At 32.4% G+C, this 16,320-nt stretch overlaps 2 protein-coding genes across 2 annotated transcripts in view; one reads left to right on the top strand and one right to left on the bottom strand.

Moving 5' to 3' along the window:
• Zip99C (Zinc transporter Zip99C) overlaps positions 1-5,474 on the top strand; it is a 33,287-nt gene extending 27,813 nt beyond the window's left edge. The window contains exons 4-5 of the mRNA XM_018515630.1: positions 4,348-4,936; positions 5,230-5,474. Coding sequence (XP_018371132.1) covers positions 4,348-4,936; positions 5,230-5,399 — 759 coding nt within the window. The 3' untranslated portion in view covers positions 5,400-5,474. The remainder of the gene's footprint in view (positions 1-4,347; positions 4,937-5,229) is intronic.
• A 4,580-nt stretch (positions 5,475-10,054) lies between these two features.
• On the bottom strand, positions 10,055-13,227 carry Sil1 (Sil1 nucleotide exchange factor). Its single transcript, XM_018515618.1, has 4 exons — positions 12,864-13,227; positions 11,823-12,112; positions 11,039-11,304; positions 10,055-10,960 (listed from the first exon to the last, which is right to left on the bottom strand). Exons 1-4 carry the CDS (start codon positions 12,976-12,978, stop codon positions 10,207-10,209), a joined length of 1,425 nt encoding a protein of 474 aa, XP_018371120.1. The 5' UTR covers positions 12,979-13,227; the 3' UTR covers positions 10,055-10,206.
• Between the last annotated feature and the right edge of the window lie 3,093 nt (positions 13,228-16,320).

A 16,320-nucleotide genomic window follows, 5' to 3' on the forward strand; every position in this document is an offset into this window, starting at 1 on the left:
TACCCATGATTTTTTGCGCTTGGGATTCTCAAAATATATCCACTTTTCATCCCCAGTAACGATACGATGCAAAAACGACTTTCTTTTGTATCGTTCGAGCAAAATTTCACATGTGTTTTTGCGCCTCTCCATCTGCCTCTCGTTCAACTCATGTTCAATTCATCTGCCGACCTTCTGAATCTTTCCCATCTCTCGTAGGCGATTGGAAACAGCTTGTTGACTAACGCTCAATTGCTCTGCGAGTTGTTTTTGTGTTTGTGAATCGTCTTCGTCCAACAATGCTTGCAATTCTACATCTCCGTATCTTTTTGGCGGTTTTCCGTGTTCCTTGTCTACAACATCGGAATCACATTTTGAAACGCCGAAACCATCGTTCACACGTATCTTGCAATGGAGCGTGTTCACCATAAGCTTCTCGAAGTAATCGGTATGATTCAGCAGCAGTTTTGTTCAAATGAAAACAAAAAATTAATGTTGTCCGTGAATGCTCTTTATTGGGGGCACAAATTTCGACATATTGAACACAGCAAAACAATACTATGCAAACACTTTTTCAATTTATCACTTATGTGCGTTTGACACTTGTTGATGGCACAACAAAATGGCATATACGTCAAATCTTTATACTACACACTACATTGGTGCACCATCTGTTGTCTCAAATCCGCACTTCGTACTTGTACACCTGGTAGACTTGCTTGTATTACTGATGATCAGCTGATCAGATCTGATGTAAGAAATTAAATCAGTATAATATCATGAGTCATCAGACTCAAATTGAGTTTTATTGACTTCAATTCTAATAATATAAACTGTCAGTAATTTTTTTTCTGAATAAAATTTTTATCTTTGACTGTCAAATTGCTCGTTTTTACTCAATACTAACAAAAATGTATTAAAATATTTTATAATTCTATCTAAAAGTCCATAAAAATAGAAGTGTCCGATTTGGACCAGGGGAACTATTGGTTCCAATTGGATTGTGAGTTATTAATGATTAAAGTTAATAAGTCTCAATCAGATTATGTTCAGCCGAAGTATGCAGAAGCGCAGCATAGGACTCCTCGCGCTTACTGTACAAAATAATAAGATTAATCAATTGGTGTATATTGAAAAAAACACATAGTTATTTAAAATATTGTACATTTTGCGTATATATTTTTTTCTAAAAAAATTACGTGTTTTCATCTTTACACTAATTTATTTATTTCATTATTCCGTTCATAAAAGTATTAAGGTGATATTATAAAAAAATGATAGTTTACGAGACTTTATATTTCATATCAATATGTATCAGAATAAAGTATAAAATAAACTATTGATTTTTTGATATCTCTCTCTATTTTAATACTTTTTTTTTCTTTTTTTTTTATGCGCAGAATAATTAGGGAAATCATATTACGTAATTATGAAGGAACTTACATGAAGAACTTACAAGGAAATTACATGTTATGTAATATAAAAAAAATTACAATTCCTTTTTAAAAAGTAGAGGTGGACCTTTTAGGTGCCTCCACCTAAAAAAAAAATAACGTGACCAAAATACATCTTTGAAATCGTTCTTCTTTCATTTAAAACATTTTATGTATCTTATATATTTTTTAAGACATTTGTCTGGGGTAATTAAAATGGGATGCTCTGTGTGTATGAGTATATTAATACATATAATATATATAAAATAATTTTTCATATTAAATAACTCTAAATCAATAAATGTGTGTAGATAAATATATAAATGACTCTACCCATTTGTCTACTCATTTATTGATTTATTCATTCATCTGTTTATTATTATGAAATATAATAAAATTTTAATTGGGGAAATGTACAGTAAACGCGAAGAGGCCTATATATAGAGTTCTGCGTACTCCGACTGTACATCATCTGATTGAGCAACTTTAATCGTTAATAACTCAGTAATAATGGTCTGAGGAAAGAAACTTTTTAGTTTAAAATTTCATCCTCTTCACTCCCAGAAATATTAATTAAGAGTTATATGGAATACTATATGTATATATATTATATATATGTTATGAAACATTATATGTATATATGTATGAGGTCTGATAAAAAAATAAGCAGACTTTTTGAATTACTCGGCAACGGACCGTCCTAGCGATTGTAGTGCAGTTTGCAGCACTACAATCGTTATAATCTTTCGAGTAACTGGCTTTTTTTAAATTGTTTACATCTCGTTTAATTTCAGAGTTATTGCTATTTAAATGCAACGTATTTTAGTGTTCGTGGCGATTTTTGCCTCGAACTGAATTTTTATTTTGGGAACTGATTTTAATTTTGGGAACAAGAAAAAGTCGCAAGGTCTGGGGAGGCTAGCGGAAGGACAATCATCTGATTTTTGGCATAAAACTTGCGAATTTACAAGGCTGAGTGGGCAGGCACATTGTCATGATAAAGGAACCATGAGTTGTCTCGCCATAACTGTGGTCTCTTTTTGCGAATTTTTTCGCACAATCTTTTCCAAACCCATCGTAGTACTGATGGTTGATTGTTTGACCTTGAGGCAAAAATTGCAAAAATTCATTTCGAGGCGAAAATCGCCATAAACACTAAAACACGTTGCACTCAAATAGCAATAACACTAAAATTAAACGAGATATAAACAATTTAAAAAAAACCAGTTACTCGGAAGATTATAACGATTGTAGTGCTGCAAATCGCACGTCGCTGAGACACTCTGTTGTCGAGTAATTCAAAAAGTCCGCTTATTTTTTTATCAGACCTCGTACATGTATATATGTGCATATATACCTATATATATAAGATGTTCCAGTTGTTTTTTTTTTTTTGAAACACTTTACCAACACATTCTACAAGTGAAAATAAGAAAAAAATGTTATATAAACATAAGCTCATAAATACTTTACTGAAGTTATAACAAAAATACAAAATGATAACGGACTGATGTTTTATCGACACAGCATAGGAATACATTGTTGAATATTTACACAAATTTTAAAGTTTACTTGGTGAGGTCGTTGATCTGATCATTGACTTGTGTTAAAAACTAATAATGCGTTAGAACTCTGTACGATTTCATATCAAGATGCCGCGAGTCTTTTAGATTCATGAATACGATGACATGCATTTCATTTGTGGTTTTTGTAATGAAAATACTGTAGCTGTTGTAAGAGGATATCAACGAAAATTTCCTCAAAAGAGAGTACCTCGGCCAGTGTTCATAAGAATTCATGAAAAGAACAGGCTCGGTTCATGATATAAGACAAGAACATCAATTTTATAGATCAATATGTAATCGAAATCGCTCTGAAAGAGTCTTAAACATCTTTGACAATGATTCGGGACGAGCTTCATATCAACTACAAATATCCAGATCTACAATTTGGTTAACATTACGTGTGATGGGAAAGATATCCATATCATTACACACCTGTACAGGAACTTTTACCGACAGATTATGAGAAAAGGATATGTTTTTGTGAATGGTATGTGCGTGCAGTTCTCGATAATAATTTTCAGTCAAATATTTTATGGATGCATGAAGCAATATTTACGAGAGCCGGTGTTCTAAATATGCGTAATAACCATCATTAGAGGTATGAAAATCCTCATAGCGTCTAAGAGAGAGGGTTTCAATAGCAATTCAAATGCAATGTATGAGCGGGAATATGCAATAATCATCAGATACTCTCGGACCTTACTTTTTACTTGAAAGATTAACTGCACAGTCTTTTTTGAATTTCCTACAAAATGAATTGTAGCCAGAATTGGTAGGAGATATTCCATTATTATTTCATCAAAATTTATGGATTTAATTAAATGGTTGTCCAGCACATTATGCAGCACCAGTACGACAATGGTTAAATAATTATTACCTTCAACGATGAATAAGGTTGAGAAGGATCGATTCTTTGGCCCCCAAAATCACTAGATATCACGCCATTGGATTTTTATTTATGGAGAACTGTGAAAGAAAAAGTTTATCAAATATGAATTAATACACGTCAGGAGTCAATGCAAAGAATTCGTGATGCTTTGCTGTAATTTAAAAAAATCAAGAAGAAATTAATAATGCAATAGATTCTATTTTTCTCGTAGGTGCCAGTTTTGTATTCGTAACGACGGACAATATTTTGAAATGGAGTTATAATAAGTAATCTATTTCTATATGGTATCGAACAAAGAAGCAGTTCGTTGTTATTTTTGTATTTTCATTATAACTTTTTAATAAAGCATTTATGAAACCTATGTTTATATAACATTTTTTTCTTGTTTTTACTTGAAGTATAGCTGGTAAAGTTTTGCCAAAAAACTGGGACACTATATACGTATTACAATTGTCTAATAACCGAATGTATTCTGTGATAGGTACAATTCCTGGAGAAACAATCTAGTAAGGTGGAGTTTGCTCAAATGCTGAACGGTATCAAAGATCTACGAAAGAATGGTTTTAAAGATGCTGACATTATGAAATCTGCATTAGCAAGCGAATGTCCTAATGATGGTCCGCTGGTTGACGAGGCAAAGAACTGCTTGAAGAAACTCGCGAAGACTAATGGCTTCACATCAGCGATTTCACGTGTTGACTCTCCATGCGTACGCTCACCAAGCAATATTATTAATCGTTTAACCTCATGGACAAAGAAATTCACCTTCGACTTGTTTCGCAAATTTTTCGATCCCAAAGCCTTTCCCGGATACCTAAATCTTTTGATGAACTTCCTCGACAATTTTACTCACGGTTTATCCGTGGGTGGATCGTTCCTAATTTCCTTCCGTGTAGGTGTCCTCAGTACGTTCACTATTTTGGTGCATGAAATACCTCATGAGGTTGGCGATTTTGCTATTCTATTACGAAGTGGATTTAGCAAATGGGATGCTGTGCGGGCGCAATTAATCACAGCTGGCGGTGGAATCGTTGGTGCTTTGGCAGCCGTCTCCTTTTCTGGTAGTTTAGGTAAATAATATCTTTAAAAGTTTGTGAAGTGAAGATAATAATATATAAAAAACTTGATAAAAATAATGCAAGATAAATTAATCTAATAATAATATAGTTGCACCTTTTATTAGTTTAACAATAAAAATTTTGATATTGATATTACATTTTATTTATTTTATTTATTTTATTGTATCAAGTAATTTTTGAAATAATATTTCTATACTATAGATAATCTTACTAACAGTATCTATTATCTATTACGTGGAATTTATTTTATTAAGTAGAATTTATAAATTTATATCTTTTTTCAGAAGAAAGAACCAATTGGATATTACCATTGACCGCAGGAGGATTCATACATATTGGTTTAGTAACCATCCTGCCCGATTTGTTAAAAGAAACGAATACAAAAGAGTCTTTGAAGCAATTTGGCGCTTTACTTTTGGGAGTTGTTATCATGGCTGCACTGATCTTTATTTAGGTCAAATATATTTCATTAAAGAATTAAAGCGAATTCAATTACCGCAGTGCATATTAAAGCCGTTATAAATCTAATTTGAGTATAAAAATAAAATATAAATATTTTAAATGATGCATATATATACATATATATACATGTGTGTGTATACATATATATATGTGTGTGTGTGTATAAGATACATATTTTAAACAGCACAATAAAATCTAATGGAGCTTTCGCGAATTAACTCGTTTCTTTCGTTACATTTATATTAAATACACATCTTTATGTTAATTTGTGCACAACGACTTTATATGCACTAAGTGTATACAATCGAATTCGCTATTAGCTATGCAGAGAAATTCTATTATGTTGATGTAAATTTCAGTTATGTGCTATCACTGAGTTGATAGAAAAATGACACGTCTTAAAATTACCAACTTTTCACATAGAATATTTTTACAGTTCTGAATTGGAACAACACTTTAATTAGAATAGTGAATATGCAATTTCTATAGCTTTCCTTCTATATTGTACTTTCAATTATAATATGACCTTTAAAATTATATTACGAGTTTTCAAAATTTGAACACTGCAACCTTAATCCTATAGTACATATATATTTCATCCCTTAACAGAGTTATATAACTTTTCCATATAAACAAGTGAACTACAAATGTATCGTTTTTTCCACAAAAATATATTTTTAGGGTCACTTTTCTCTCATCTAAAAAAATTCTAATTTTTTTACTTGTATCGCTTTTCTATCAATACAGCGATATGTATCAGTACAATGTGCTCTGAAGTTGCCATAAAGCATAAAACTATATATAATACTTTTTCTCTCTATATTATTTAATGAAAGAAAACTTGTGCACGTGGGGAATGCCTTAACACATGAAGTTGCACGTGTATAAGAGAACGTATGAAAAGAAGTGAGAAGAAGGCATGAAAAGGCGTGTCAAGACATTCTTGTTCCCATCTGTACACACAGTGCAGCGTCACAAATGCCTTAACGCTTTAACATGCCTTTTTATGCCTTCTCATTTTTTCTGATGCTTTCTCATTTCTTCTCCGATATTCTCGCGCAACTTCGCATGTTAAGGCATTTGTGACATGTACGTACAAGAGTGCTATGTCTTATTTTGATGATTATTTTGAATTTTGAGAGTACGTAAAAATTTTTGTTTAAATCATATATAAAAGAGTCTGTTGTCGCTGTTCCTCCTTGATAATTCAATTTTCATTTCGAGATAAGCAACAAGGGCTAAAAAATTTTGTACTAAGAATATTTTTCAATACTGATGAAATATTAGTCTGAGATTATTGCATTCTTTCAGTGAATACTATACAGAAAGAAAGGGGAAGAAAGGGGTGAATAAGTGAGTAAATGGGTGGGTGAGTGGGTGAGTGAGTGAGTGAGTGAGTGAGTGAGAGAGAGAGAGAGAGAGAGAGAGAGAGAGAGAGCGAATGAAAATCAAAAACAAAGAATTTGTATATTATTTTATCAGAATTAAATTATTTATCGCGTTGTGATAAAATGACGTAAAAAATACTGTTATATCTCATAATTTATATTATAGACACATAAATATATAAATTTTTCATAGCTAAGATAATATTAATATTATTTTCCAGTTTGTGTATACTAATAATTTTTTTTAATAATAAAATAATTGATTATCAGTTAAAAATTTAATTTAAAGTATTGATAATTTTTCATAATAACGATTGAGATATGAATATATAATATATTATAGGTTTATGCATATTTTGAATTTTTTAATATTTCCTTCGTGCTATGAATATTTGGGGTGGCACCCAGTTGGACACGGCTCAATTGGACACGAGCCACTCACAGCGCTTGAGACTACAAAGCTCCTAAGCACCGGTCGCTGTGATTGGTGGTGTCCAATCGAGCCGTGGTCAATCGGGATCACCCCAATATTTGCTTCAAAATATAAAACTGTTTTCATAAATAATTAATACCAAGTATAAAGTTAATTATAAACCTAACCTGTTTCCACATTATCCAAATTTTTAATTCTTTAATTTAAATCATAAAATTTTTAATTGATATTGTTTTGTCAGTAGAAAAATACTGGGTAATATCAGTTCTTTATATGTTTCATATCTTTACGATAAAACTCATATATTTATGTGTCTGTCATAAATTATATACAACTGCACAACAGAAATTCACATTATAGTTATCTTATCATTAATAATGTGGTAACAATTACATGTATGTATGTACATACATGAGACTATAAAGAAAAAAATTACAACAGCGTTAAATAAGTACCTTTCTATTCATTGCAATTTAATTATAATGAAACAATATACAAATTCTTTCCTTTTTCTCTTGCTCTCAAATTTGATAAATTCCGAGTTTAGATATAGCAACCTTTCTAACTATATTTAATAAAACTTATAAAATCGCGCGTAGAGACGTGAGATTTTGACTAAAATCTAAATGAGTAGACAAAATGAAATTAATTATGTTCCTTTCGTCTACGTCTTTTTACTAATTAATATTAAATATTCACAATATATTCTTATATTTTGTTACAAATATTTACAGCAAAAAGGAAGCTCCAAGAAAAATTCAAAGTATGCATAAACCTCTAATATATTTGCATCTTCATCAATATTAAGAAAAATTGTACGGTGATAATATATATTTTCATTAAGATTAAAGTATATTAAAAGACATAGTTATACAGGGTGTTAGTCAAATATGTTCCCAAACTCAACAGAGCGATTCTTTGGTTTATTTCAAGTAAAAAAATCCATATAAACATGTGTCCTAAACGGCTTAGTTTCCGAAATAAAAAAATTTAAACGTATAGTAATAATCTGTTTATTTAAAAGAAATACAACTTGAACTAGTCAAAAACTAGTCAAAAACAGAAAAACAAAAACAGGCTTCAGTTCTTCTGACGAAATAAAACAAAATTAGATGAATTGTTGAAAATGTTCATCTTGCGCCATGATACATCCATCGAGCCTTCTTCTCAAAGATACCAGGTGTGTTACGTATTGCCTCGCATGAAGCAACTATTCGATTCCTCAAATCATTCTCATTCTCAATTAGGGTGGACATATCTGCCATTTCAAAATTTGTAAACTTAGGCATGATGAAACCGATTTTGATGGATTGAAACAATTTGGCCCGAAAACGTATGTACAAGCTAACTAACCCGCAGCAACGTCAGGACTGAAATCTATTTTTGATTTTGTGACTTTGACTTTGACTTTGACTTTGTCACTTTGTTTATGGTTGTGCGAATAGTAACTCACATGAAGCAAGGCTTATTTATGCAGAAAGATATCTCCAACGCAATTTATCGTTTCGTCAAACATTTGCGAACATTCACCTGTATTTTGGAAACTAAGTCATTTAGGACACATGTTTATATGGACTTTTTTACTTGAAATAAACCAAAGAATCGCTCTGTTGAGTTTGGGAACATACTTAACTAACACCCTGTATATTGCGTTAAGTATTGGTATATCCATAAAAGATACTTTATTGCGTATCTTTTTCGGATCGAGCTTTGTATTCATTAGATATTTAGACATATATAATTCAGATATAAAATTTAGATAAATATACCTACGGGATATAAACTTTGTTAAATTTTCAATTTGTAAAGACGAGCAGAACTTTCAGAAGGAATTTAGCTGTTGTAATTTTCTCTCGGTAGCCTCGTGTATCATGCGTGGTGTTCATACTTCTTTACGAGTTACAAAAGATAACGCAACCCTTGTACTTAACAGGTAAAAAACAAGGTATTATTTCATTCAAATGCATGATACAAGAGTGCTCTTTCTTGCACCTGTAAATAGAAACCCTAGTTGGGGAACTGGTTAAAATTAATATCTTTTACAAAAATATTTTCTATGTATCATACAGTTATATATAAATAAAACTGTTCATATCTATGTAATCTCTAATTCACTATGATTTGTAAATAAAATATACTATTCTGCGATTGTTCATATTTTATACTTCTTTCATGTTATATATGCTACAGGAACTTTCAGATAATAACATGTGGCATAATCGGTACAAAATAATTTATTAAGTAATTATTTCTAAAACAAAAAATATAAGTTATTTATACTTGCTATGTGATAGCCAAATATATAACTAAAGTCTTATACATATTTTATGTACATATATCTCAGTCGTTTTACTTTTCAAATGATATTTTTCAATTATTCCTCACATAATGATGAGGTATACGTGAAATATTAATTGAGCTGATTAAATCAAATATCAAAAGTTCCCGTCTCTTGAAGGGAAAAACATACAGACGTTTAATTGTTTGATAGGCCAATAGAGAGGAAAAACTCTTACAATGGAAAAATTGCTATAATAATAACTAATTACTATGCAATTTAAATAATGAATTAAAGTCTAACTGATATCTAATGACTAGTATATATCATACTTTGGATGCAAGAGACGAGAACCGCATTTTTCACTGATCAATCCTGTAAGTATGACAATCTATTTACAGTAGGAATAAACACGTTTAGAATAACAAAATATTTTTTTATACTTGGATTTTCCTAAGATCTGAAAATTGTAGTTATCATTTTCATCTGCAGATAGTATTCTCTTTTTCAAGATTATTTTAATAATTACAATTTTAATTTTTTTCTCTTGACAAAACTTTTACACTGACAAATACATATTAAGTAAGCTCTATGCTATTGCACATGATTGCATATCTATTAACATAAGACTGGAATTTAATTTATAGTCTTTGATATACTTTCGTATATTTTTAGTTTTATCTTAGACATTAATTCATATTTATAGTTCATCGTGAAGTGCTTCAAAAATAGTTTCTTTTAATCTTTCAATCAGTAATATTAAACTCTTCAAAACGTCTGTTTCATCCACAGTGAGTTTAATATTAGGATTTTGATAAAAGTATAAGAGATTATTTATAACAGGTAAAAGCAAAAGTTCAATATTCTTAAATTCAGTTTTACAAATAGGAGATATCGTGATCATGCTATCTGAGACTACTTCGAGAAAATCGTTATTTTCTATGCTAAATTGGCCAGTTAACTTTTCTTTGAAGCATTTAACCATTAAGTTGCTTAGGAGTTTACAGTAATCGTGCCTCAGTAATTTTAGCTCAAAATCTGTAATAGCGTACTCCCTCATTCTCTGTTGACGCTGTTCGGCATCATGAATTTCTTCTAGGTTTCGTCTTTCGATTGTTAGATCGTTAATTAGTTTCATTGCTTTTATTTGTATATGTAATTGATCGTCATATAGAATCTTGCCAAGTAACTGCAAACCGCCATGATCAATCCAAGCTTTCTGAGCAGCAGGAAACTGGCGTATTAAGGCACTTAGAGCAAAGAGACATCTGGATTTTACTTCAATTTTATTATTTGTAGACAAGACGTGCAACACTTTTTGAATAAAATCATTTTCTAATGCCTTAGCTTGCACTTTTGGATTTGATTGGGCGGCTGCTCCTAGAAGGCGTAATGCTTCCGATTTTATTTCATTATTAGTTCCATTAAGACATGGTGATATGATCTTAGTCAGCCTACAATAAAAAAAGGTTGATTAAAATTGTATTGGTAAATTGTTGTCTCCAAGAAAAATTATATTCATTTATATTTACCCATTCATATCTGAGAACATTTTAGCATTGTCTATTTGATGAAGAAGATATTCTAAATTATTTAAAATATCTAATACTTCTTCAATCTCTATACTAGTTAACGTTCCTGTAGTGATACTACTTTTGTAAGATTGAAATTTCTGGAAAAACTTTTTTAATAATTCTGAATCGCTTGTAACATTAACTTTAAGAGCATTAAGTTCCTCTTTCAAAGTTTCATAAAAATGTTTGAAACGTTTCTCAGTTTTTGGTCGAGTTTCTCCATCCTAGAATGAAAAAGAAAAGAAAAATATAATACATTTAAAATTTTTACTTGTTAATCCTAAATTTGTAATAAAAAATAATTTACATCTGGGTAAACAATTATTAATATAATTTAGATCTACAATCAAGATGATGCAATATGTTAAAATATGGAACGAGCAAAATCTTAAACATAATTGCAATTGTTAGATGCAACATGTGTTAATCCGTTTCAATTCCAATAATTCCAAATTTCTAATTCTTAATTCTCCGTCTGTAATCACATTTTTACTTTCTCCGTCTATTAATTTGGGTCTATATCTAGCCCAAGTTTTCTTGTTCTAGGCTTTAAAAAAAAATTCAGGGTAATTTCTCCGTTACATTACTAAATAGTTTTTGACTGAAATGTTAAAACATTTATCTAATAAAACTTGAAATTTGAGCAAAAATAGGATAAAATTTAAAAGTAAAATTTTGTTTATGCTAAAAAACCCAAATCGTAAACGGAAGATTAAATATCTAAAATTAAAAAAATAGTTACATTCATGTTTGATATTTCTGCTGCTTCATCTTGCTTAAGCTTTTTCAATCTCGCTTTCAATTCGTCGATTGGAAATTTCAAAGAATTCAAAGATTCTGAAACTTTCTTTATTTTCACAGGATCCGGCTCTTCGTTTTCTAGAACTGACTTATCCGGATGTAGTGTCAATGATTTGGAATTGGATCGGTTTGTATTTTCATCGTCTTCGTCTGTGTCATCCATCAATTTAGCCTCTGTTACTCCAGTTGCAAAATTATGTCTCACATGAAGTCCCTTGGGAATAGGAGTTCCTGATAAAAATTAAATTTTATTAATCTTACTAGAGATTAGATTTTTATTCTTATTATCAGCACAAAATTTTAGGATATTTATAATTTAATCAAAAATTTTTAATTTACACGATTCTTGTATCAAAATGCGTTTGTGTGACAAAATTAGTTTTATTCATATAGTTTAGCATCATACATATTTCATTAAAAAAACACAAGCTATATACACTTTCATGATTATTGATTATTTAAAAAATTCTCATTTGGAGCTTTCTTCAAATATTTATATAGAATATTTATATAGAGCAAATTCTAATATTCATATCCATCTCAAAAGTTCCAGTAAAATTTTAATATTTGTTAAAAAAAAATCATTGTAATATGCAATCCCGAACGATTTTAATTTCTTAAGACTTTCTTGGACTATGCGTAATCCAATCCGAACGTACGTCACTGGAGGCATCATTTGGACAGGACGACCACAGAATTCTCTCTCTCTCTCTCTCTCTCTCTCTCTCTCTCTCTCTACTCTCTCTCTCTCTCTCTCGCGATTCTTTATTTAAAACACGAAGTAATCTTTGAAAATCTCGCATTACACAAGACTGCGCTCTGTCTTCTCCAGGAATGTCGAAAGGATTGGATTGTCGCATTTTCGCCGCGGAAGGACCGCACGTACGGCGGATTTGACTGACGTGGTGTCAAACAGAGCGATGGATCTCGGTGGCGTAAAGTAGTCCCACGGTCGCGGGCACGACTTTGATGAGATACTCACCCTTTTTCACCGTCTGCCATTCATGCGTTGCTACGAAAGCGCTCTCATTTTTTTCAGCACTGCCGAAAATCGCAAGCGGCAGATATAACAGCAGGATGCACGTGTCAACACGCATTCTGATAGGGACAACACGACGTCGTCGTCACCGAAGTAGAGGAATGCGTACGGCTGCGATTGTTCACAGGCGAACCGTTTATGCGCAAATCTCGGAATCGTTCGCCATCAGCTGACGCAAAAGCGACGTGAGATTGTCAGCGTGATGCTCGGCATGACATTTATCGCGGGACTCGCGAACAACTCGTTCACGTGTTGCGTCTGCTATTTATTGCGTCTGTGTGTCGACCAATGCGCCGACAGTAGTTGCACGCGGTCGCCACCAGAGCCGACCAACAGCCAATGAAGAGACGCGACGTTGCCGTATCCGTCGCATTCGAATCTTCTCGTGCATTTCGAAAAACCGAGTAATATTTTATTGTAAAGAATAAGGTTTATTTTTTTCATCGCTGCAGTGGACTGCACTAAAACTTTCCTTCTCCTTTTGTCAGGTATTAAACATATACAGGGTGTTGAACGTAACGCACGATTTTTTAGATACTTGCGACAATTAAAAAAAAAGATTGTATGGTGATTATCCATCTATTTCATGCGGGCTACAACATGCGATAAAAAAATTTTTTAAATAAAAAACGTCAAAGTTATCTTGAATTTTTTAAAAAGCACCATACAAATTTGTTCCATAATATTGTAGGGATCTTCAAGACGAATTCAACGCACTATCGAGATTGTAACTTTCATTGATGTTTTATTGATTTTATTACATAATATTTATCACAAATACTCATTAGTAAACCCAGACAGCACAGTAACATTTTAAAAATGTATTTAAAACGTACATGTTGGACGTTTTGGACATATTAAAAACATCCAGATTAGATCCATGAATATTTTAAAAACATTTCAAAAACATCCAGTGTTACCATTTTGGACTTTTTAAAAACGTCCATTTTAGGACGCAATGGACTAAAACTGGACTAAATTAATATATTAAACAAATTTTAGACCACAATCAAGACAAAATGATTATTATATGAGTATTATTATTGATTAATATATCTTTTTCCAGAAGAGTGGCATCTAGTTGGACGCGGCTCAATTGGACACGAGCCACTCACAGCGCTTGAGACTACAAAGCTCCTAAGCACCGGTCGCTGTGATTGGTGGTGTCCAATCGAGCCGTGGTCAATCGGGATCACCCCTTTCGAAACGATCACCCATCCCGGTTGCATACCGCCATCCTTGACTTCTAAAATCGTATGGAAACCGCTGCACTTTGATATGGACGAACACCTATATAATTATGGACGTATAGTTATGATACATTTGTTCAATATGGTCTTGATAGAAATTTGTGCAGTTCAATTGAACATCCAGTTAGTTACTGTGTAATATTTAATCTTAATATTATAACGACTATTTTCAGGTTAGGAAATCGTACGCTGTACTTTCACAGTACCAGTTATCATGTATATCGTCTTCGATTAGAAATCTCTACAGTCTCTCTCTTGTCGATAATAGGGGGTAATTCCGATTGACCGCGTCTCGATTGGACACCACCAACCACAGCGACCGGTGCTTAGGAGCTTTGTAGTCTCAAGCTGTGAGCGGCTCGTGTCCAATTGAGCCATGTCCAACTGGGTGCCACCCGATAATAGTACGCCGTATTGATACGTGGTTATGTACCATGATGTACCTAAACAGTATGCAGTATAGATTTTTTGTCGTTGAAAATTTTTAACACAGCACAGATGTCCTAGAGACGTCCATGGGACGTTCAAAAGACGTCCGTACGTACTAACAAAAGTGAAACTCGTGCGATCTTTAAAAATTTTCACTTGTTAAGTTAGTGAAAGCAACACGTCGCGAACAGATTTAGAAAATTTTTTGCACGAGATGAACATTTTTTAAATATCCAAATGTGAACATTCTTTGTACGTTGAATAACGTACGTTTTTAAAATATTCATACTAAGTCCATGGACATTCGGACTAAATAAAAATTAGATTTGGACATCCAATGGACGTTGTGTGCTGTGGGAAGGAATACTTATGTAAAATTATTAACTTATGTGAACAAATTTTATTGATTTTATTGATATTTAACCTTTATAGAGGGCCGGACTGGATACTATAGTAGCCAGCGGAAAACTCGTTGACTCCTCGTGACAGAAAAAATCCATCGGAGATCAATCCGGAGAACGTACCGGCCATCGAACTGGTCCATATGTACTTATAACATGATTTTCAAAGATAATTTTGAATAAAAATAGTATAATTAACTGATTTTTTCTGTGTATGACAACCGCAACGAACTCTCGTCCATTATCACTCTGCAGAATTTGCGGCGCACCCCAGTTGAAGAAAATTTTTGATAATTTGTCTGCTACGTTACAAGCATGTTTAGATTTCAACGGTCGTAAATGTAAGAATTTTGTCCCATGATCTTGATAGTTCATCAAAAAGTTGAAATCGCCATCACGACATGATTGAAAGTCAATCAAATCCACTTGACCTCGCATGTTAAATTTATCAGTCTTAATTATTGGTTTAACAATAACACCGGTTTTAGGAGCGATGCGTTTCCTAGTACAGGTTCAACAACATGAGGCAAATAAATAGATGACATGCCGTTTTTGAAATTCGCCACTTATCACGAGCATAATAATACATCATTTTGTCCCTTCCTCCGTGCCCGGTTTGAATGTGTGCTTCTAGAAGCTTGTCATAATAATCTTCAAGAGCTACCATAAAAATTAACGGTTCACTTGCGTCCTTCCTTCTCAAAATTACACGTGTTTCACTCCCGATTCTTACAAGTTGATATGTTTTATCATAATGATAATGAGATACTGATTTTTTTTATATTTCCATCCTCTAGTTCTGACAACGAATTAATGACACTTTGCAATTGATTGTTATCCCACACAGCTCTGTTACTGCCTAATCGTTGCGTTTCTTTTAATTTGCATTCAAATTCTTGGCGATTTACTGTATTATTATCATCATCCATGTTTACAGTATTAAGACAGTACAGCGACTGATTTGCCCAAACGAGATGATACATTGTTTCTGTTTGAATCGTTTATCATAATGTTTTCATTCTCATCTCTCTTATTGTAATGGCCTAAAGAACGTTCGGCGTTTAGGCTAATTGCCGGCTTTTAGCTCAACTTCCCAATTTCACCCGGCCGTTAGACAAACGATGACGTTCGATACGCAGATTTGTCTATCGGCTGGCATTTAGCGAACGGCCCAGACTTTTAGCTAACGGCCTGATTTATCTATCGGCCTATGACATATATATTGAAACTCGGCTTAAACCCGCGCGTGTTTCATTAAAGGCCTGTCTACAATACACGGAGTAAGAAGTAAGAGTAAGAAATTGACCAATCACAGTCGAA

The sequence above is a fragment of the Trachymyrmex cornetzi genome, unplaced genomic scaffold (assembly GCF_001594075.2).
Source record: "Trachymyrmex cornetzi isolate Tcor2-1 unplaced genomic scaffold, Tcor1.1 scaffold118, whole genome shotgun sequence".
Lineage (NCBI taxonomy): Eukaryota > Metazoa > Arthropoda > Insecta > Hymenoptera > Formicidae > Trachymyrmex > Trachymyrmex cornetzi.